General features: G+C 32.8%; 1 protein-coding gene and 1 pseudogene across 1 annotated transcript; both read right to left on the bottom strand.

Moving 5' to 3' along the window:
- Positions 1 to 254: 254 nt before the first annotated feature.
- Positions 255 to 7395, bottom strand: LOC107873249 (regulation of nuclear pre-mRNA domain-containing protein 1B). Its single transcript, XM_016720015.2, has 7 exons — positions 6806 to 7395; positions 3726 to 3973; positions 3347 to 3502; positions 3081 to 3237; positions 2290 to 2432; positions 2161 to 2196; positions 255 to 1476 (listed from the first exon to the last, which is right to left on the bottom strand). The coding sequence occupies exons 1-7, from the start codon at positions 6879 to 6881 to the stop codon at positions 715 to 717; spliced, it is 1578 nt and encodes a 525-aa protein (XP_016575501.2). The 5' UTR covers positions 6882 to 7395; the 3' UTR covers positions 255 to 714.
- On the bottom strand, positions 6419 to 6551 carry LOC124889990 (annotated as a pseudogene).
- Positions 7396 to 24776: the final 17381 nt, after the last annotated feature.

The following is a 24776-nucleotide window of genomic DNA, read 5'->3' as shown; positions in this document are numbered from 1 at the left end:
GGTGTAAAAAATGTGTATTGGATGGTCAAAAAGACATGATCAATGTGCCACTTGCACAACTTGTTTTTCCTACTTCTGCTAGGACAATTGTTTTCCTAGAAAATATTTTCCAAAAATTTTAATCAATCAATGAGAATTGAAAAATATTTCCTCCGTACTGAATACACCCTAGTCTTAGCATTTGATAACTGAATCGTCTCTCCTTTTTCAACTAATAGTATTGCTTATTCCTTGGCTTAAAAACAGAAATGAGATGAGAAAAAGCTGGCTACTTCATTTACCAAATTTATGTGAGAAGAAAAACCTAGTTCTTTTATCCTGTTTATAACTGGGCAGCCCGGTGAAACTAAAGCTCCTGCTATCCTGTTTGTAACTACTAATACAAATTCTCAGCAGCCCTGCCATCATGCTAATGTTACATGTATGATGAAAAGAAAAACGGAAAAAGAAACCCCAAGGAACAACAATGACAACACCGGCTGTAGACACTGATCAATACAGAGATTTCTAAAGAGTCTTGAAGATGGTTAAATAAGCACTGATGATAATCTATTACCTGCTCTATCAGCCGCTCTTGCCTTGTATATAACACTACACAGTCAGTTGGATTCTTCATGATTCATCCAACAACCTCCTTCTTGTTCACATCTAGATATTTGTTGTTTCTGATATCATTTTTAAAAGAAGTAACAGTCTGAAAAGAGTACTCACTCATCATTGTGAATGATGTGGTTGAGAATAGTACACCATTCCTCCAGGAGGCTGGGGAGGCTGGATAGGTGTCAAAGGACGGAAACTAGGAGGAGGAGGTTGTTGAGGTAATGGTGGTACTTGTTGCTGTTGTGCTACAGCCTGCTGCTGCATCATCGACAATGGTTGCTGTGTTAAAGACACCATTGTAGTCATATACGAAGGAGGTGCTGGTGGAGGTGGTACAGATGGCAGGGCAGGAATACTCCCATAACCATAAGGGCTCACCATTCCAGCTGATTGTTGCAAATACTGCTGGGATGTTGGATTAGGAAGTGAATGATATTGACCCAGAGCATTTGGCATTTGACCATGCACTGTGGGATGAGGAACCAGCGTTGACTGATAAAGGTTACTTGGGGGAGGATTAAATAGCTGTTCTGGCATTAAAGCATTTGAATCTGATAGAGGCTTTTCTTGTTGTGATATAAAATTGTTGGTGGCTGGATACGATGAAGGTCTTGACAGCCCAGCAGATTTTGCCGCCTCAGCAGCAAATGTAGAGAGGACCGATGACATGATATACTGAGAGGAGCTTGAAGCTGTAAGCTTGTCAGCTACCTCAGCTGCAATTGCTGCAGCTGTCTTCTTGCTTGTTTGTCCTGCTGTTGCACAGGTGTCATTTGATGTAGATGCTGTAGCTGGAGGCTTTCTTTGTCCCACATAATCTTCATCATCCAGAAGCTTTCGCATGTTGCTGGCTTCCCCTGCCTGTGCTTCTGCCACCTGAAAATCAATTAGATAAAATTAATTTGTATTATTATCAACTTAGTGTTTGACTAAGAAATCACGCAACACACTTAAATATTCAGAAAGCTAAAAAAGAAGAAACAATTGATGTAGGTAAAAAGGATGGAGAAGATTAGCAAATAGACCAACTGAAGCACTATACAACCCCAGCCACCATATTCACTCCACGACAGAGAACCATAACATAAAGCAAGTCCAGACAGAATGGCAGTCAGTGTACCAGTATAACAACTCAGCGGCTTCAATTGCCCAAATCCATTTTCTATCAAAAATTCTATATATCTCAAGGCTCAAGTAGATCCAAATTTCCATCTTACCCATGTCTTACGCCACTGTACCTAAAATATGGCAGTGTGGAAACAAGAAATAACAATAACATCGATGTTCATACAATGTTCACACATCTCTCCCCTTTCCAATTATTTGTGGAGGTGTTCAAGAAGCAACATTGAACCCAACCCCTCCCCTTTCCCTCTCATTATATCACACATTGAAGTCTTCCTTCAATGCAGTTATATTTTCTGCTCTCCAACAACACCAACACAGCTACTCCACCCCCAAGCCCCCAAATCCAAAAGAGAGGGATAAGGATAAACCATATAATTAATAGCAGTTCAAGAAACAAGGTAAAAAGCTTAAAATGAATAAGTGAAAAAAAACCTGTATCTGAGTCCTAATGCTCTCTAGTTCAGATTCCTGACAAAATTAAGAGGCAATGAGTTGGACGATAAGTATAGTACCAAAATATGCCTAGGATAGGAAGATTAAACAAATGCTTTTATCACTTACCTGTTCACTTAGTGCTTCTCTTAACTGTGATACAAGAGCCAATCTATTTGCCTCCACAACTTTAAGTTTCTCAATACACTGTTTCAAAATACTTTCTTCCTCCTCCAATTCTTTGGACAAGGTTTTTCTCTTTGGATATTTTGCTGCAACACAAGATAATATGCTCTCAATTCTCAATCGTAATTTACAAGTAACAAATTTTGGGAGAAAGAAACCATAAAGAGATGTCTAATCTATCATTCTGTCAAGGTCTCACAGCTGTGTAATTTCATTAATCTCATTGGTGTTCAGGTCAACTTGCCTATACCAGTCTATACAGCTGGTAAGTATAGGTTTCTATAGTATCCTGTCCAAAAGGCCGGGGCAGATAGGTGCCGACCGAGTATGCCAGTTGGCATTCGAACAAGAAATCTCCATGCTCTTACACCCATACCTCAAACACCAGGCATCCCCATAGGCATAATTTTTTTAAAAAAATTCCTTTTTGGTTTCCTTTTTACACATTCCTATTATGTTTTCTGTTTTTTTTTTTAAAGAAAATAAAAGACATAACTTTGTTCCTTTTAACGTGGAAAAGTTATACAAAAATGAAACACACTCTCGGATTGAGAATCAACTATTGTTCTTTTGATAATTGCATCTTACTAAATAACAGGCTTCAGCATATCCTCATCCTCCACCCGTTTTTAGATATTGAGGTGTATAAAGTTCATAATAGTTCAGGTTGTTGTCAACATAATAACCAGTCCATGCAGATATGTTAATTTTGCATTCCAAGAGAACCAGATTACCTCTTGCAAGGGCCATGTCGACATCTTTTTCCATCTTTCGCACATGGTGAACAGAAGACTTGCATTTGCTCATTTCTTCATCTTCAGTAGTACGCTCGCTGACTACCAAGTGAAATGCTGACACTATTTTTTCAGCTGTTCCTCCAACGGTCAATTTCTGGTTACACAGCAGTGGTAAGAACAAGAAGTAATAATGAAACAAGCAAGATAAAGCAATTAAGTAATCAGTGGATACAAATAAAAGGGCCTTGTGAGGAGCATGTCACCGTTTTTATGGACCGCGTGTCCCTTTTAACTATTCTGACAGAACGACTTCGCTTTCTTCCAAACTCTAATGGTGGTGGCAGCTCTTCTCCCAGCATTATATCTTTCAGGTTCTGCGCTCGAGATCCAAAAACCCTCCTTTCTTCCCATATATTAACCTACAAACCAGTCAAGAGAGTCAAACTACTATGTCTACTTTTCTTTTTTTAATGAAACAGACAATCAGATTATCTCAATAATTTTCTAGCAACAAAATGATCAGAAACTGAAAAACAAGAGCTAAAGTAGGCTGCAATTTTGCCTTTTTGTTCTGTGCCCTGTCCCTTCATGAGCTAGGATATGGGGACCAAAAATTCAGAAGTAAAATGGTGGGATGCATACCAATCTGGAAACTACTTTGTTTCCAAGGGCATCGTCTTTTCCGACAATTTCCTTGAGTGCTGAAGGAAGAACCTTCCAAAACTCGGTGACAAACTCATTTCCTTTACGTTTGCTGTTTTGCAGGATGTCATTTGCAAGGTACAGTAGAGGGACTTTCTGAGCCATTTCGGAACTATGGAACTGTTTACTCCATGATGTAACAACCATCTCTGCTTTATCTTGGTGGAAGATGCACCAATGGGACAATGCTGCATTACATGCCAAGACAAACAATGTTAAAGGAAAAAGAGTATGAATTGGGATGCAAATTACCAAAATAAAGAAGCAATAGAATGTTCCCAAGTATCACACCAAGTGATGGTCATATTAAAGTCACAGCCAATATGCAACTAATGTTTATTAATGAAAGGCAAATGACATCAGAAAAACCACAACCTGGTAGAAAACAAGATAAAAGAGAGACATTATCTACTATATGCTAATAACAGGTCAATGAGAAGATAGCCCCTTTTGATTTAATTTGCTAGTGTGCATTTCACAAATAAGAGCAAGAAGAGTTCAATCTGCAAATGAGAAGACGTGAACTTCGTATATCAACACCAAAATATACCTTGTAAACATATTTTATAGTAGTTATCAGTATGGACAGAACAAAAAGGCAAAATTGCAGCCTACTTTAGCTCTTGTTTTTCAGTTTCTGATCATTTTGTTGCTAGAAAATTATTGAGATAATCTGATTGTCTGTTTCATTAAAAAAAGAAAAGTAGACATAGTAGTTTGACTCTCTTGACTGGTTTGTAGGTTAATATATGGGAAGAAAGGAGGGTTTTTGGATCTCGAGCAAAGAACTTGAAAGATATAATGCTGGGAGAAGAGCTGCCACCACCATTAGAGTTTGGAAGAAAGCGAAGTCGTTCTGTCAGAATAGTTAAAAGGGATATATTTTATAGTAATTATCAGTATGGACAAATTCACTACTCCCTCCACCCTAATTTGTGAGTTTAATAAAAAAAGAAACACTTTTAAAACTTATGATCTAAAACAAGTCAAATACTTGTGTGGTTATAAATCATCTCATTAAAGGAAAAATGAGAAGTATTAAAGATTAATCGCTTCAAAATAGGGAAGTATGACATTCTTTTTAGGATAGGCTAAAAATGTATGTCACATAAATCTGGACAGAAGGAGCAATAAATTAGCTTCATTAATCTGTAAGTTAAAAGTAGGTCTGAAGACCCAGATCTACTTGTGGACCTCAGATAAGAGAAATGCAATCTTATTTTAACAAGATGGAATGGGAGAGAGGTATGACTTGTTTTTTCTTTTGTTGGAGGGGAGGCTGGGAATCAGTTTATTTGTAAGGGTAAGGTGAGAGTTGGCATGAAATGTAACAAGCAGTTATCACTAAGAGTTAAGCGATACGCTGAAAACTTCCCGAAGAGACCGAATGAGATAACTAAAACTTACAAATGCCAAAATACAATGAAGTACATAGAAGGACTTGTATGTAGACAGAGGATGCACGTAGATGGCCAAAAATAAAGTTTAAAGGTTATGCAAAACGATAATGACCAAAAAAGAAACATTAACAAGGACTATCCTTTTTTTTTTTTTTTTATTGTCAAAAACAAGGATAGGCACCACTCTTTACTTCATGTTTCTATTCTTTTTTTTTTCTTTTTTGATAACCGTGGTGTCCGGGCCAGCTTGCGCGCAACTCGACTAAATCCATGGGATACCTGCCAGTCTGCAACCTCCCACCAGTGACAGGTACCCGGTAACTCTTTCCACCAAAGCTAGAACAAATGGGAAGAAAACACCCATGTTTCTGTTCTTTTTTTTCTTTTTGATATGGTGGTGTCCAAGTCAACTTTTTCATACCTCGACAATTCTAAATTAAACATCACTCAGACACTACCAAATCTTGACTTTTTCATTTATACACATCCAAACTATAGCAACAAATGATACAAACACAAGTATCTTCATAGCAATACTTTGGTTAATGCTCTGAATGTGGAGCTTGTATAGGACATAATACAAGCGAAAGCAAAATCTCAACATGATTGAAGTAATTGAAGCACACATCACTGTCAGTTTGATAAAGCAAATGTCACTGATCTCAGTGGAAAATGGCAAACACGAGATGTATGTATGCAGTACCAGCATTACTTCTTTCCATATCAAACATAGAGAACGAAGTGGCAAGAATTTTCCATCTTCACCTTTTTTTCCTAAAAAGCACATCATCAGTGCTAAATTGGTCTTATGTTACTTCTTCAAAGTCAAACTAAAGGGTATTTGAGTAATACTTTCCAAGAAAAGAAAAACTTCATTGTTATGAAATTAAACATATTCAACTTGTAGCAGTTCTTTTTATTGTTTAGGTATACTATTAATTCTTGAAAAGATAAATTATCTAAATCCAACTGAACTCCACAAACTGGCCAGGTTGGTTCTCAATACGAAAATCTGATAATCAATTTAGGAAAGAAGTTCAACTTTAGCCTTGTTTAGTATCCAGCTACAAGTAAATATACAAATCAAACACCAGTTGACACTATGATTAGTAGATACAACAAAAACATACCTAGTATAATCCCACAAAATGGGGTCTGGGGAGGGTAGAGTGTACATAGACCTTACCCCTACCTCAGAGGTAGAGAGGCTGCTTCCCATAATCCAGCATAGGGGCCAGCTGCATGAACATAGGCTCCACTACCACAAATTATGACTTAAGCTCAACCACTTGGGCCAACCTTAGTCAGGCACCCCTACTGAGTGCAATGGAGGTCACCAACCTAGGCTTAGTGGATCAAAAAATAATATAGAGGAAAGACAGATAGACCGTTTATCCCCATAAAAAACATGAAGGAACCACTAAAAGAACTAGTCATATTCAACTTTCAAGTTCTCGTTCTCATTCAATTTAGTCAATTCACAAGGAAAGAACTAGCAAGATCTAAAACAGACGCCATAAATTGAGTTCTGAGTCCAACAAACTTTTCCATTAATGAAGCAAACAATAACAAATTCAACATGAAAAACGGAAACAAGAAAGAAAGAAGAAAGATTCGTACTTTCAATGCACTGTTGACTGCCATTGAGCTTGGAAAGCTTGTCTGCAAGTATCTGCTCATTCAAAACACTATTCATCCTCCCTTATCAAAATTGGCCAAACTATATTCACAACCTAAAAATAACAACAACCAAGCAAGACAAGAAATTCGAACAAAGTTCTAATCTTTAATCCAAGAAATCAAAAGGGGTTATCATAAAACTATCCAATTGAACACATTTCAAAATCTTGGTAAATTGTATTTGAAAAAGTGAAAAAAAAAAAAAAAAACCTAAAAACTCCCCCAAAACTAATAACGTTTCCAAATTTCTGACAAATCAAGATTGGTCAAATCTCAAGAAGAAGAAGAAAATGGCATTCCAGGGGATAACAAGGGTTTTGAATTGACCAACCCCATCAAGAAAAAGAGTGAATAAAACTACTATAGAGTGAATGAACAATAAAGAAACGTATCAGAAGAGAAGGGAGGGAAGAATGGAGAAAATCTTATTATTTCTCTGCCTATTCAATTTTTGGCCTTTTCTGGATTTCAACAATCAGAATGTTGTATTCACATATTTAGCATTCAATATTCTACTAGTGTTAAATGATTTAGATTTTCTGTTATACGGTTACTTTGCTAGGTTCTTTTTCTCTTTTTTTCTTTTTAAATTGGTTATACTATTACTAGGTTAACTGTATTACCATTTATTTTCTTTTTATTATTTTTCCTTAATAATTTTTTTCCTTTTTCATCAATTATTTCATATGTTGTTGCACGTGTTTTTAGTGGATTAATTATAATTATGACAAAATTAATTCATATATTGAAATAATTTATAGCCAAATTGTTTGGTATAACTTTGATATTGGTTATTATTTGATCTTTTTGTATGAATATTTATCGAGTAAATAAGTTGGATCAATTATTTCATATATTGTTGTGCGTATTTATTGAAATAACAAAATCATTTAGTATAATATTGATATTGATTATCTATAATTTATTTGATAAAGTATTTAATCTTTTTGTACGGATGTTTACTGAGTAAATAAGTTTCATAAATATTTCATATATTGTTTATAGAATAATTTTTTTTTTGTTTAATTTTAAATTTTATTAATAACCCACATCAAAGTGTATATTTACATTAGATGGACCAACCCACCATTATTTAAAGTGTAAACCACATAAATCCTATGTAATATGAAAGTGTTACAAAACAAGAAAGAACAAAGAAGAAGAGTAGAGAGAATAGAGAAAGTGATTCTTATTTCTTCTCTTGAGAGATGAGACATCATAAGATTATCAATATAATGAACAATCAATATAATGAACAAAACTCTTCTATTTATAGGGGAAATTTACTCATATTCTGAGTAAAAGACGGATGCTTCAAATCCTAATAGATATTAAAGTAGATCTTGATAGACATTCACTATAAATGTAAATACATTTATAACACTCCCCCCTTGAATGTCTAATTGGTAGATAATGTGCCTCAGTAAAACCTTACTAGAAAAATTCAGTAGGAAAAAAAATCTAGTAAAGGAAAAAGAGTACACATCTCTAATAATACGCATTTCGGTTGCCTCATTAAAAACCTTACAAGGGAAACCCAGTGAGACAAAACCTCGTAAGGAAAAAATAGTACAGCGCGTATTAACTCCCCCTAATGAGAACATCCTTGACCTTTGCATCTCGATCTTGTGTAGCATCTTCTTGAAAGTTGCAATTGGAGAAAATTTGGTGAATAAATCAGTCACATTGTCAGTTGAACGAATTTGTTGCACGTTAATATCATCATTCTTTTGTAGCTTATGTATGTAGAAAAGTTTTGGCAAAATGTGCTTCGTTCTATCTCCATTTATGAATCCTCCCTTAAGATGTGCTATGTATGCTGAATTATCTTTGTATAAAATTGTGGGTAGATTGTCATATTTCATACCATATTTTTTTCAAATGAGATATAATGGACCTTAACCATACACATTCTCGGCTTACTTCATGAATAGTTATTATCTCAGCATGATTCGATGAAGTGGTTATGATAGACTGCTTTGTATATCTCCAAGATATGACAGTGCCACCACATATGAACACATAGCCTATTTGAGACCGAGCTTTATGCAGGTCAGATAAGTACCCAAAATCAGCATGACCAATAAGATCGGGACTGCAATCTTTAGAATAAAACAAGCTCGTGTGTTTTATTCCATTTTGATGTATCATAGTAGGAGAAGAAATATACCTTGCTAACAAATTGACTGAAAAGACTATAGGCCTTGTAGTATTTGCAAGGTACATGAGTGCATCAATTGCACTAAGATATGATACTTCATAACCAATCCAATTCGATATATTTCGAATTTCAGCAAATAATCTATTGCTTTGAAAAATCTCCAAGAGTTCTAATGAGGTTCAAGCAATAAGCTTATACAATATAAGGATTATAAATAAGTTTCCCAAAAACTTTTCTATGCTTTAAGCATTTTGAATCCTTAAAAGTTTTTCACATAAGTTTTGTCAAGTGACAATATTCAACATTTCATGAGTGACATCTTCAAGTGTCTGGACTGTAAATCAAATAAGTTTACGCGTACCAAAATGCATCCTTTTATGTTATTTGATAAATGTTCCTACGTCAGCATGCTTAAATAAACGTAGAATTTAGATCCTCATAATCTTTCACAATATTGCGTCAATATTGTGTCAAAGATATTGATGATATATCATTTTGTATCGGTTCATAATGTGACATAACATTTTGAGATCTCATCACTTCATTATTTTCAGGTACATGAACCTCTCATAAGGTTTCATGAAGTGGTATGTCGTAGGCTCTTCAAGAGTTCATTGCCTTCTTATTATGATTATTTGCTCCTTATTTTTCAAGGACTATTTCATTTGGAACCGATCACTCTACCACGCTTCATGCATGCATAGACTTTGTCCTTTAGGAATACAAAATAAGAGCACTTGCGCTAAATTTGAGATGCTTTCAACATTTGACTTGAATTATCTTTTGAATGGGAATATGGTGATAATTCCTAACATATTTCATAGAACTTATAATCTCCCCCTTATGTTAGGAAAACTAACATACATCCTCTACTTCTTTGAGAAATCCATCGTTGTGCATTACGGTATATTCATTAATCGTATACTGCACATCAAAATTATTAGATGGAATAATTGGTTCCCGACATTGAACCAATTGAGAGGGAAGAAATAATCATAATTTATTGGTCTAATGCATACAAATGCTATTAAAATATATCATATTTCAGACCAATACATTAAGCTTTGTTCTCATTAGCGATGGTTTAGCTATTTATCAAAGGCATTCAATGCCAAGCCATCATCATCAAGAAAACTTTCTTGATTGCACAATCTGAAAATTATGCTCAATTTATATTGAACAAGTAACTTTATGAATGTCAAACGTAGGTTGACCATGAATGTACATGTGATCATCTTATTGATACATCTTTTCAACATATCACATGATAGGTGAACAGGGCCATATTCACCGTTTATACTTTTCAGATTTTGAGGGATCCAATCCCAAAATTAGTTGGTCCAACCAACTTATGATGAGAACGAGCAAGTTCATGAAGAATTTTCTAATTCTTCAATATATGTTCAATACTCAGTATGCACATCTTCGAGATGTCGCAATCGTTTATGTCAATTTATGAACTTTTATTCTAGTAAACTCTAAGTTTACCATGATTGCAATTTTTTTCTTTAGTGAATTTCAGATTTACTATTACATGAATAAATTTCAGATTTACTACTTTAGAAGTAGATCTCGAAATAACTCTACTCAGTTATTCTGCCTCATTCGGAGGTGAGTAGTGATACCATCACAATCAAGTGCATGTTTGTATTAATAAGTTTCTCATTCCCCAAGAATAAAATATAATCGTGCCTTAAGCCTATCAAATTATGATAGCTTATAACCTTTTTCAAGACATTGCTATTACAAGAACAAATTGAGGCATACATATGATTAAGAGAATTTTTCTCTAACATATCTTATGATCATAATATGCATGTGAAAATATCATCACTTTTGATGATCATTATCATATTGTCCCTCCACGCGTATATCCGTGCATTCAATCACTTGTCTTCTTTCATACATATAATGCACTGTTACCATATACACTTTAAGAATGAAGTAAGTTGTATCATATATTGTTACCACATTAACTTCATGGAATGGAGCATATTCAATGGGTCGAATTTCATGACTTTTCACCCAATATCCATAATTTTGCCTTATCCATCATAATATTATCAGTATGGTATATTTAGATTCAAACTCAATATCTTATTCATATAAAGGCGTCTTAGGCATATATCGATGGGACTTGAACCCAACACCTTATCATCACGGTGCATCAAAACTTTAACTCAATATCTTATAATCTTAGTGTGATATGACAAGAATCCATTGTAAAATTAAACCATTTTTTATGGTTGTAACCTTAAACGAATTTATTCATAAGACAATTATAAAAAATACCACTACCAGTGGCCGTATACTATTTTCTAACTCCTCGGAAATCCAAGTATAACAAACATGATGTATCCAATTTATAATATTATTGTAGAATATATTTTACAAACATAATACATAAGCAGTATCTATTATTAACAATAAGAATTAGGACATGCCAATAATATATTTACCTTTACTATTAGAAAATAGTAATAGTATGCATGTTGTATGCAACTTACACATGAATCCTAAAATAATAAAACTGATAATCTTGTTAAGATCCAAATCGATTTATAAATATATATGCATAAGTGATTATCCTGATGACTTTATTTTTAATTAGTCGTCTAGCTAAGTAATATTCTAACGAGTCCATTTATTGGCAGATTGCCGATTGTACTAATCTCGTGCTAATAGCCATAGATTAGAGAGAAAGAAATAATACCTTAGCTTTGAAATAGTAGAGTCTTGTGCTGATAACGTCTTATAAATCAAGAAAGAACAAAGAAAAAGAGTAGAGAGAATAGAGAGAGTCATTCTTATTTCTTCTCTTGACGGATGAGAGATCATAAGATTGTCAATACAATGAACAAAACCCCTCTATTTATAGGAAAAATTTACTCCTAGTCTAAGTAAAATATGGATGCTTCAAATACTAATAGATATCAAAGTAGATCTTGATAGACATTCACTATAAATGTAAATACATTTATAACAGAAAGTAATTACAGAAAATCCCTTTAGATTTTCTCTCTCCCTATTTTATCAAATATACTCATACATTTGTACCTTTATAATACATAGTTGTGGTGAATGATAAAACTGTTTTGCCTACAATTAAGGAAGGAGAAATCAAAAAATATCTTCCTATTTCTTAAATTACGACATTAAATACCTAATTAAGTAGTGTATGAGTTAATATAGGAACTAAAATGTTAATTTAAAAAAAAAAACTTAAACATTACTGTTAATATTCATCACTGTTTCAATACGTTTCTAAGGAAAAAAAAGTCGGCTTCTTTTTTTCATCACTGTTGAAACACGTTTTTTAGAAAAAAAATAGTCGAATTCTTTCTTGATTTTTGAAACAAAAAAACATGAACATCCTCATATTGTTGCATCATTCTGGTGTCTGAGAATCAAAAATCAGTTATAAATCATACAAAAGTGATGTCATTATTGTTTCTGAAAGTATTAACTTTATGAAATTGGTTGCGACGACTGTGATGGAATTGAATGTTGAATATGTACGAAAAAAATTGAAATTAAATACATCGTTGATGGTAATTTTCTTAAACTTTACAGTAAATTCAGTTTGGATTGTTGATTTACGATCTGGGAAAAAAATTATTCTTCTACATCGTTCTTCAATTATACAAAAATCAATATTAATATCTCCATATTATTATGATATTCTGAATTTTGGGAGTCGGAAATAAGTTATAAATCCTATAAAAGTGACACAATTATTGTTTCGGAAAGTATAAATTTCTTGAAATTGATTGCTACGATAGTAATGGAATTGGATCTCGACGAAGTACGTAAGAAAATTAAAGTGAAATATGTTGTTGAAGGTAATTCTTCTCCAATTGTCATTACGAATGACAATGGAGTGAGAGTTTTCATCGTGTTGAAGAAGCAATTTTTTGGATTGGTTAATTTTTCGCTGTGTATTTTCGTTTTCAACAAATCGAATGAGAAAATCGAGTTTGATAGAGAAACGGGGGCTATAGTATGTATGGTAATATTTGTATCAGATGTGTTGAACAAGTTCATGTTTTGATTTTGTGTTCTGATGAATGTAATCATACTTTTTTGAACGTATAACATATGATTATACATTTGATTGAATGTATAACATGTTATTATACATTCGATTGAATGTATAACATGTCATTATACATTCGAGCCAATGTATAATGAAACTGTGACAGGTCTAAATTTTGCATTTTTTTTCCAAAAATTATAATTTTTAGAAATTTTGTATAATACAATAACTCGGTGTAAAAATTTGATGCAACTATGTACTTCATTGTAGTAACAAAGACTGCAAGTGGGTGCTGAAGGCGTCTCGTATGAATCATTCGGAAATGTTTGTGATAAAAAGATTTGATTCAGAGCATACTTGCAGTCTTAGTAATAGAGTGCTGAATAACTTGGTCGCGACAATGAAAACAAGCAAAACCATCATGAAAACAAGCAAACAACAACAGATGTTCAAGCCTTGCTGCAAAATCATAGTCAACCTTGTTGGCCCCTTGACAGTGTCTAGTTTCTGGGCATTTCAATTCCCGCTAGATTACACACTCAAATAGCATACACCAAGAATCATTTAGAATATTATGTCAACATTGAAGTCAGGATGTGAGGACTCGGCACTTCCAAATGAGGAGGAGCAGAAGTACCTATTTCTAACTGAAAGTTAATTACTCAAGAAGCAGATGCCTCCACAACACAAATATGCCACTAGCTAAAAAAGAACTTAAAGCAACAACACTTGGAAGTAACACCAGGAACAACTTAAATCTCCAGCAACAATCAAATAAAAACATAACAACCCAATAAACCAAGTAAATATATAAGCATAGCACAAATAGGTTTTAACAAATCTTCTTATTGAATAGCCACCACTTAAAAGTTGTGACGCAAAAGTTAAGAACAACGAAATCTAAAGGTTTCAAAAGCAAACATCCATTGGAAACATATTTACTACTAATAGAAAGTGTTTATAACATCAGAATACGAGCACTTCTTTACTCAAAGGCCCAAGAATTCTCCCTCCTGACCTCTTCCTCCTCTTTAGGTATGAAGTTATTCTTGATGTTGAAGGTCTTGAGAATATCCTATGGAGTCTTTCCTTTGATCATGTTAGCCACAGTCTGACAGGTGAGATCTAGCAGGCTCTTGATGTTCAAATAGTTGGCAGCCTGAAAAATTATAAGAACAACATCCATTAGAAATCTAAAACAATTTACTAAAAAAAAATCAAACATTTAAAAGTTTTAAGTTTACTAGCATGTTATATTAGCATCATTGATACAGGAACCATCTATTAAATTAAACTACTTGTTAAAAGATTTAACCTAACAATAAAAACATCACAACAAGAATCTTTAAAGTTAAAGCCTTCCTAATAGGAATAATTATGAAGGCTTTAAAGTTAAAGCCTTCCTAATAGGAATAATCAACAAGAATCTTTTTACAATTATCCAAGCAGATTACATCAATCACCCAAGATAACAAACAATACATACAACAGATACAAATATTGTAAATGCAATGCATAAGAACTGCAATAGTGGATGGATCCTAAACAGTACAAAAAAGCATTAAAAATCAACTCAACATAGGTACACAAATAAGTGAACCCTAAGTAGAAAATCAGGCAAATAAGGCGAACACATTATATACACGAACAATAAGAGCAAACATGGGAAAATATTATAAAACTTACCAATGAGCCCTGAATAGAAAATCAGGCAAAATAAACTACCTATCAACTGAATCAGTACCAATTAAAGCTAGAAAATTCAACAATACACAAACAATTAAAGCAAGAGAAACATAAATCATAACCATTACATAAAGGTATAACAATTCGTAAACAATAAATAGACTTATAATCCAATAATCAAATAATCAAATAAGTACAATAAAAGTATGAAAATCAACTTAATTTAGACAATTTATACGAAAAATAAAATCAGACTCTAATTACACAACAGTAACACATGTATGATGTTAGCTTATACATTCAAAATATTAAATCAGACCCTCATTATACAACAGTTAGATATGTATGAGTGTAATTTATACATTCAATAATTAAACTGCAGTAATGTATAATGACATGATACACATTTACTACTTAAAAATGTATAACCTATAAGCTTGTTAGAATGAATAATGTTACCTTATACAATATTAGGACTTTCTGACTGTTTGGATGTTCAGAACTGCCAATGTATAACATATTGAAATATATTTTGGAATATCTATATTATACATTATTTGAGTAAAAATAACTAATGTATAATATCTTATACTTTACAATTTAAACATCGAGAATGTATGATGTCTTATGTACCTATATGTTTGTAATGTAGCCTTATACAAAATACTAATATTATACATCAGTATTTCAAAAAATTAATATATTCCAATATATTATACATTAATGTTCCAAAGTAAGTAAAGTATAAATGTATAATCAATACCTTTGGAAGACATGGTCGATCGAAATCGTCAAACTTCTTCTTACTAGCCGCTTTTGAACTTGACTTCTTCAATCTGGAACTGGCCTTTCCTTCAATTTCTTTATTGTTGTTAGATCGTTTTGATGCTTTGAATGATTCTCTGCAAAACTGGGTTCTTCAAAATCAAATGTACCAGGAACAAACCCAACGGGGATATCTTATTTTTAGAATCTAACTGACTAAGTCCTAAACTAAAGCTAGGACAAGAATCCATTACCAGTTTTTACAGTAATTCAGTTAACCTGAATCAACTACAAACCAAGAAAATAAAAAATTAAACTTGTATTATATGAAGAAAATCAAAAAAATCAAACTACAAAACTTGAAAATACTTGCAAAATAAGGTAAATTCATATAAATGAACATGCATCGATAAAATATACGGAAAAAATTCAAAAATAGGTAAAGTTGAAAAAAAAATGGGAGAAAAATCTACAAACCAAGAATCAAACTTGTATTATATGAAGAAAATAGAAAAAATCGAACTCCAAAACTTGAAAATACTTGAAAAATAAGGTAAAATGAACATGAATCCACAAAATATACGGGAAAATTAAAAAATTGGTAAAATAAAAAAAAATTAAAATAAATCTTTAAAACTTACAAATTTGTAATCCCCAGATACAATTAACTTGAATTTTACCGTGAAAAGGGAATTCAAATATGAAGGATATATCAAGTGTGTAGTGGGAGCATATGGGGGAGTAAAATACAGAAGAAAAAACCATGTTATGAGATGTATAATGTTTAAGAGAGAGAAAGTTGAAAAGAAAGACATTTATGTAAATAGTTTGGAATATGTGTAAATACTTTACCAAATTGGTATATAATGTAATAAGGTAACTTTAGTTAGTGTATATATGTAAATTTTAGTTATTTAAAACACCCATAATCAAGAATGGATCAACCCATTCTGAAATATGTCTGGCCCATTCTCTTTTGTTATTACATATAAAATAGTGTAAGGGTTTCCTAACCTTTTCTCCACTCTTCACTTCCGCTTACCTTACTGGTCCAGCTAAAAATGATGGCTTTCACTGTGTTTAACTTGGAATTCTTCATGCATATGCTGTGGGTTATCAATCAAGTACCATGGAGTGAAGCTAGTCATGTGTTTTCCAGCTATCAAAGTTGGTATCTCTTCTTCTTTTGCATTTTCAGCTTGCTTTTCACCTCCATTAATGAACTATTTTGTTGTTTCCAAGTGTGTTCTCCAGTGGATGGGATGAAGCTCTTCTTTTTGTGCTGTGTTGAGGGTCTCAGGTTCCTAAATTATACTTCAGATCTATGTAAGCTATTTCTCCTATCATTTGTCTTCCATTTAAGCTTCCATATTTCCTTACCCTGCTTATTCTGTTCGTCTTTATAGTTGCTGATGGGATGGAGATAGAAGGATGCTCAGACCCGTATGCAAGTAGACTGTAGTAGTTCATTCGGGTGTTTTAAATGCCAATATATCATCTAACCCTCCCTTTTTGTTGAGAGTCCTTTTTGAAGACTGACATATATTAGACTAGAAAACTTATTGTGTCTTTTTATTAGTTTCCTCATTATAAATATTTGGTTGTGCATCTCTGAAAATTGTAGCCTACCCAGCCTGTTCACTCTCTTGTTAATCGCATCATTATGTAAGAACATTATAATTTGTCACTGTTCAATATCTTTCTGCCCCTTACCTTTAATTGATGAAAACTATTGATTACGAACTCCTCACTGTCTATGAATAAATTAGTTAAATAATCAGCCAAATGATTGCCTTCTCTCAGAATGTGTTGATATTGTACTTGCTTACTATTCATCAATTTCCATATTTGTTCAACATAGTCTATTACATGCTAAAGACACTTTCATTCCCTGATTAGAACTTTCTGCATCAGTAATGAATTAGTTTGAATGATTAGTTTCCCTGTATGTGTTTCTTCTGCATGAATAGCTTGCTTGTAGAATAGCTTTGGATTCAGCTTCAACATTAAAGGTATCTTCCATCTTAGCTCCTTTTGCATAAACTAAATCTCCATTCTCATCCTTTACACAAAAGGCATATGAGCTGATCCCTGGATTGCTTCTGGATGCCCCATTTGTATTGTATATAACCCAACCAGACTCTGGAAACTTTCATAAAACCTTAGTAATCTTTATTTTAGGCTTCCTTCCTTCTAGCTCTTTCAATATATCTGGCCAGCTACTGCGAAAGACTTGTCTTGGATTTCTCACTTTAAGCAATAATCCTATATTTTTGGTAATATTAAATATTACCTTATGAATAGACAATTTTTTTCTTCATGCTTCAAACTATTCCTTCTTTTCCATAGCTCCTAAATGATCATGCTTCGAAGAGACTGATAATAAGACTTGATTCTCTCTTTGACTTCTTCATTCCATTATGTAAGGATAGTTTCTTTGAAAGATAAGCCCTCTATTAGAATTCCTGCACATGAAGCAAAGTAGGACCAAGTCCTGTTAGCTAAAGGTGATCTAAGAAACACATGAGTGATGATTTCTTGATCAGGATAAATGCAACACCAATATTTAGTTTGTCATTCAATTCCCTATCTTCTCATTAAAGCATTCACTGACACCTTTACTTTTCATATTCTCCACATTAGGAATGACATTTTGAATGGTAGTTCCTTCACCCATATAGCTTTGTAAATCATATTCCTTTCTTGCCTTTGTCTAATATAATCCTATGCTGACTTAACTATGAACTTGCCAGAATTTTCCAAACTCCAAATAGGGACATCTCTTTCTCCTTCCATTATTGTAGTTTGCAGTTTAGCTAAAATATGATCAATAACTTCCCTTGGTAATATATGCATTAATACCTGCTCATTCCAATGATCATCAGTAATTAACTCCTTGACTAGCTGTATGCTTTCATCACCCCTGGTTATTCAACATGTTAGCCAAATCACCAATATTAGTCCATTTATTAAACCATATACTAGACTGTCCACCTTTGATCTTCCACATGATTTGGTGATCCACTAGATCTCTGGCCTGCAACATTTTCTTCCATACCTAAGACCCAGCACCAGTCTTTCATAAAATTTCATTAGGATGTTGTTTTCTATAGTATTTGTTATGCATGAACCTACTCCATATAGAGTTCTTGGTTCTAAATTATACCATAACTTGCAAAACAAAGCCATAGATACGTCCTATACCCTTCTGAACCCCAAACCTCCTTTTTCTTCTAGAAAGCATAAAGAAATCCACCTAACACAATGTATACTTTTCCTCTATTTGATTGCTCTAAAAAAATTGAGAAAACATTCTCTAAATATAGCTTAAGACATTAGCAGGAGGGTTCATTACTGAAAGGCAATGAATAAGGATACTGTGAAGGATCCTCTTAATGAGAATTGCCCTACCATCATAAGACAACAATTTTCCTTTTCATCCTTGTAGTTTACTACTAATCTTGTGCATGATAGGCTGATAGAAGTTAATATTCTTCCTCATGTGAAATATATGACACCCTAGATAAGTAAAAGAAAACTCCTTTCTATTTATACTTGTAGCTACTTCTATCATTACCACACTGCCTTATGACACTCTTTTGTGAAAATAAATGACACTCTTTTCTTTATTGATTTTCTGGCCCAAAACTTTTTCATACCTGTTTAAAGTATCAGCTACCTTAGTCACAGTAGTCAAGTCAGCTTTGCAAAGTATGATCATATCATCAGCAAAGGCAAAATGGTTCACCTTTGGACTTCCTCTTGACATCTCAAAAGATTTAAAATCTTTATTGAACATCAGTGATTTTAAAGATCTAGACACCACCTCAGCTGCTAAGATAAAGAGTATAGGTGATAAAGGCTAACGTTTCTTCAAACCTCTCGAAGACTTGAAAAACTCACTAGGCTACGCATTCAAAAGTATAGAGTACCAATTGTTTCTAACTAATCTATACACCATATTAATTATTAATTCACTAAAGCCAACTTTCTTCAATACTTTAGTTAGAAACAACCAATCCACTTTGTCATAAGCTTTCATCATATCTAGCTTAATCAACAAGTTAGGAATTTTACCTCTTTTCCTAATATCAGTTATGATCTTTTGCACCACCAATATATTTTCTGCAATATTCTTACCTTGAACAAATCCTGCTTATTCTTTAGAAATAACATCAGGCAACACCTTTTTGATTCTTTCATGAAAAATTCTGGAAAAAATCTCGTTCATAAATTTGCTCAATGAAATAGGTCTCTTGTTAGAGAAATTATTGATTACTAACTTTTTAGGCAAAAGTACCAAGTTTGTATGAGTTACAAACTTTGGTAGTTCATACCCACAAAATAAATCAACCACCATTTTATGCACATCTTCCTTAATGATCTCCCAAGCATCTTGAAAACTTGCTACAGTCATCTCATATGGTCCTACTGTACTATTTTTTTATCCCCAATACAACCTCTTTCACTTCTTTCATTTCTGGAACTTTGTTAAGATCTTCATTCTGGCTGTGATTTAGAATTGTTGGTAGTAACTCCAATATTTCAAAATCCTTACTATCTTCTTCTTTAGCAAACTATTTCTGAAAGAACTGTGCAGCATGTGTAATAAGATTTGGATTTTCCAATCATTCTTCATCATCATTCTGAATTTTATTCAGTATGAGTCTGCTTTTTCTACCTTTTACCATAGTGTGAAAGAATTTAGTATTTCTTTCACCATCCTTGAACCACTCTAGTTTAGCTTTCTATCTCCAAATTTCCTCTTTTCTGTCGAGCTGTAAGTTGAGTTTTACCTAAGCTTTGAGCAGCAGTTCTCTATTTGGCCCTGAAGGATTCTCCTTAAATTGCTTCTCCCTTACTTTAATAACTTCTTCCAGAATTTGCTTAATTTAGTTAGAACAGACTTCACTCTTTTTATCTTATGATGAAACATAATGAAAGGATTGCCCCTTACATCAGACTGCCAGTTATCTTATATTATCTTTAGACAAGATTCATCTTTTATCCACATATTTTGAAAATATTCTCATTTCACAGTATTTAAGTTGATTTTTAAAGGAGTGTGATCAGAATAACTCATAGATAAATGTTCAACTTCCAATACCAGAAATACATCATGTAATTTCTCATTAATCTAAACTTTATCCAGCCTTTTAAAAATACACTCTCCATCTGTTCTTCCATTCCACCAAGTATACTTGCTCCCCTTGAACCCTGGATCGTCTATATTGCACACATTTATATAATGCTTGAAATCTTCTGTTTCTGCTACTATCATAGGTAAGCCTCCTAACTTCTCTTTCTGGCTAGTTATGACATTAAAATCCCCACCTACCAACCATGGATCTTGAATTTCCTGAGCTAATTCTTCAAGTGACTCCCATAATATTAATCTTTCTCCCTGGTTACATTTATGATAAATTACCAGAACTTTTACCCCTGCTTCTTGATTCTCTAATTTTATGGTGAGCTGTTGTTCTTTATCTCTTATGACTGTACATACAATATTAGACTCCATGAATGCCCATATCTTGCCCGAAGTATTAGTAATTGAAAGCTGCATTCCTAACCTTCTCCTATACTCTTCAATGTCTTTACTATCTTGGAAAGGTTCCATCAGCCCTATAAAAGCAAACTGATATCTTTTATGTAATGTGATCAGTCTTGTAAAAGCCTTCTGTGTGTTGACTAATCTAATGTTCCACATAACTGCATTCATTTCAACTTATTTTTTAGTGAGCTCCTTGTCTGCATTGAACTGGCTTAAACACCTTTGTATTTTTTCCTTTGGATACCTTACTTTGCTTTTAACATATCTATCTGCTTAGGGGATAGATTCCCTTCAATCCCCACTCTGTCAATTGTATCCTCCAAATCATCTTCATTCATCACTTTATTATCTTTGTTACGATATGCCAATTATTTTTCCGCTTGAACTGCTAAAGGTAAAATGTCCTCCATCATTTTTATTTTATCTTTCTCCCCTTCTGATGTCAATATGGCTAACTACATATCCCCCTTAAAATCACCATCTGGCTTTTGTTGCTTAGTAGTTGCTTTTCTAAATTTTACCTCTTTCTTTTTATTTATATTTTGTTTACTCCCTTAATCTACATTAAGCTATGTTGTCTTTTCATTCTCTGATCTGCCAAAACTATTAGTAACCCATTCTTTTGTACTCTCTTTGTTCAGTTTTTGTTTTTCCCCTTTGTCGTTTTTGTCAACTTTGCTTGTCTCTATTTCTGTTTGCTCATCTGCAAGTACATCAAAGGTATTAGTAACTGGCATCAACTCTGCATCTTCTTCAATAATCTCTCCCAATATTTGTCCAAACTTATCCCTTTTATACTTATTCTTCCTAGTAAGCCATTGCTGGTTATGTAGCCTTCTTCCTCTTTGATTATTAAACTCCTTTGCTGGCTTATTATCTTTACCTGCTTCTTTATGAACTTTTGGTTCCTCTTGCTTATCTTCTTCTTTTTTCTGCATCAGCTCAGGGTGTACATTCCAGCAAGAATTTTCATCATGCCCTAGTAGACAATACTCTTTACAATATTTAGGTTTATAATTATAGTAGATTTGTATCCATTTGAAATGGATTTCTCCAGTAACATCATCTTCATCATTGATTCCCACTCTTTTTGAAAGATTATCTACCAGATCTACTTCAACCTTAACCCTTGCGCAGCTTGGCTTTGTCTTATTCTTAGTAGCCATATCTTCTGTTAATGGCTTTTCCACTGCTGAAGCTATTGAAAATATAACTTTCTTTACAAAAAAGGTTTGGTGGTAAATCCAGCATGGAGATCTATGCAACTCTTATCGTTGTTTCTACCTCTGGTTCAAACCACGAATCCCACTTAAGGGTTCTTATCTGTCATAGCATGTCTTTGGCTTTGATATAGTAAGCAACTATTGACATTAAGTTGACATAAATATTCAATCTAATAAGAATGTGTCGTGAATCCAATACACCAATATTACAATCTCCTTTGATGCTACATTGAACAGGAATTTGTTTTCGTAACTCCATTATGTCTGGCTTACCATAAGAAAATTTATCAATAACCGCGTATTGTAAATTCTCTTGTACAATCAGATTTCTTATTCCATGTGATACTAGGTTCCCCATGCAGCATTACCACAGGCTTAGGGAGAATTTGGTTAACAACATTGCCAGTCACTTCATTTTTTAATAAACTAGCATACGAGACCTTTTTAGATGCTTCTATATTCTTACTTCCTTCTATCTCCTTACTCTTGGGATTACTTTCCGGTGGGTCAATCCCACCAGACGTGGTGCCCATGGCGGCCAACTAGGTTTAGTTTTTTTTTTGGCTAGAGAGAGTTTCAGAATAACGAATGAATAAATCGTTATTTTGTTGAATTAATTCATGAAAAAGTTGTTTCATAATATAGATGTTTATTATCTACTAGTTTAGGTGTACGCGCCTTGCACGTGTACCTCACTTTATCGAATTCAAATGTTATACTAAATAAGATATTTGTTTAAATAATAAAGATAAATAATATAATTAAATTCAATATCTTTTGGAGAATTTATTTAATTAAACCTAACCTTTACCAAAAAATAACCCGATCGACATTTATTTACCACCTGTAAACTGCAACAAAATAATATGATGATAGACACATCAAAACAATATAATTAAATCTAACCTTTACACAAAAAATTCTTCAAAGCCGTGCGACACTCATCTACCACCCGTAAACTATAACAAAATAATACAACAATAGAGATATCAAAATAATACAACTAAACTTTACCTTTAAACAGAAAAAACTCTTAAAACAGAGATATAAAAATAATACAATTAAACCTAACCTTTACCTAAAAAAAATCCTCAAAGTCGACCGACATTGATATACCACCTGTAAATTCATCTACAATCTATAAATTACAATAAAATAATATAATTGTGATCACAAAACTTCAGTTTTGATGAAAATAATTCTTGTCTAAGCGAAAATTTGACATTAAAGAATGACTTGAATGAAAACAAAGAAGATATATATATATATACACTCGTTGAATTCTATTATATTGATAAAAATAGTGAAGAAGTTGAGGGTTAGAAAATTAAGCATCCACCAATCTAGACATACAACTGAATCAAGTAAGATGAGCGTCAATTATATTTTCCCAATAAGTAAATCAGTTTCTTCTCTAGTTTAACGTGCATTTCAATATATATAAAAGTATTTCCTTAGTAGAATACTATTTTAGGAGTATTTTTCTATCCTATTTTAGGAGTATCTTTCTAATTAATCAGTACAAAGGAAAATATTAATTGATTCTCCTTCCATATATTTTAGGAGTTTAGTTAATATAATAAAAATAATTAAATAATAAATTAAAAGAAATAGTGAAAAGATAGTTTTGCCTAAAGGAGAGTCTTTTAATAAAGGACAAAAAGTTTAAATCACTTTTCTAAGGGTCTTCATACTTTTAATATATTATATAGATTATAGATATAGATATAGATATAAGTTGATTATTATCTGATCTTCCTGTACGAATATTTACCGGTGTTTTGTTCAACTAAAATAATATTTAAAAAAAAAAATTCTTAAAGTGCCAAATATGATTGTTTTGTAATTGGGTTTAAAAATATTCATTACTCATCATCCCTCATCATCTTAGAAGTTCGGAATGGTTAAAAAGTTTAAGGCAATCAAAATATGGATTACATTTTGATGATAGAAGCATATCTAATATCTTTCAAGAAAGAAATTACATAAATTAGCATATATATAATAATTAAAAAAATTAATTTTGGAGAAAGCGTATTTAATGAAACTTTGAAATGAAAGATCAGATTCAGATAGCTATGTTTTTTTTTTTTTTTTTTTTATAACTATGAAGTTCGGACAAACTTGCATGCACTTTGATTAAAGTTACGAAATACTTGTCAACTTTCGACGGGCTTGCCAATACCGGGATATCTATATTTTATTTACATTTCTAGTTTGAATGTTTATGTATAAAAAAATCATAAACAAATTTTTTTTATTATTTATATATAAATTAAAGTTTTAATTATTTTACAGTCCTAACTCCAATAGTAGGATTTCATACATAGTTCAAGTTTTCACGGAATAATTTAATAATCCAAAAAGGGCCTAAAATGCCCTTCAACTATATAAAATGGTACAAAAATACCCTTCGTCTACCTATTGAGCCTAAAATGCCCTTTCTGTCAACCTATTAGGCCTAAAATGCGCTTCTCGCCTACCTA

Source organism: Capsicum annuum, chromosome 12 (assembly GCF_002878395.1).
Source record: "Capsicum annuum cultivar UCD-10X-F1 chromosome 12, UCD10Xv1.1, whole genome shotgun sequence".
NCBI classification, from domain to species: Eukaryota; Viridiplantae; Streptophyta; class Magnoliopsida; order Solanales; family Solanaceae; genus Capsicum; species Capsicum annuum.
This window is presented reverse-complemented; position numbering and strand designations above follow the sequence as displayed.

What these genes read in the sequence shown, in the direction of transcription:
- LOC107873249 (XM_016720015.2), bottom strand. Translation starts at nt 6,881, where the DNA reads ATGAATAGTGTTTTGAATGAGCAGATACTTGCAGACAAGCTTTCCAAG. An exon ending in ACACGCGGTCCATAAAAACG is followed by an intron (nt 3,238 to 3,346) that starts GTGACATGCTCC and finishes CTGTGTAACCAG; the next exon opens with AAATTGACCGTTGGAGGAAC. An exon ending in GAGAAGCACTAAGTGAACAG is followed by an intron (nt 2,197 to 2,289) that starts GTAAGTGATAAA and finishes TAATTTTGTCAG; the next exon opens with GAATCTGAACTAGAGAGCAT.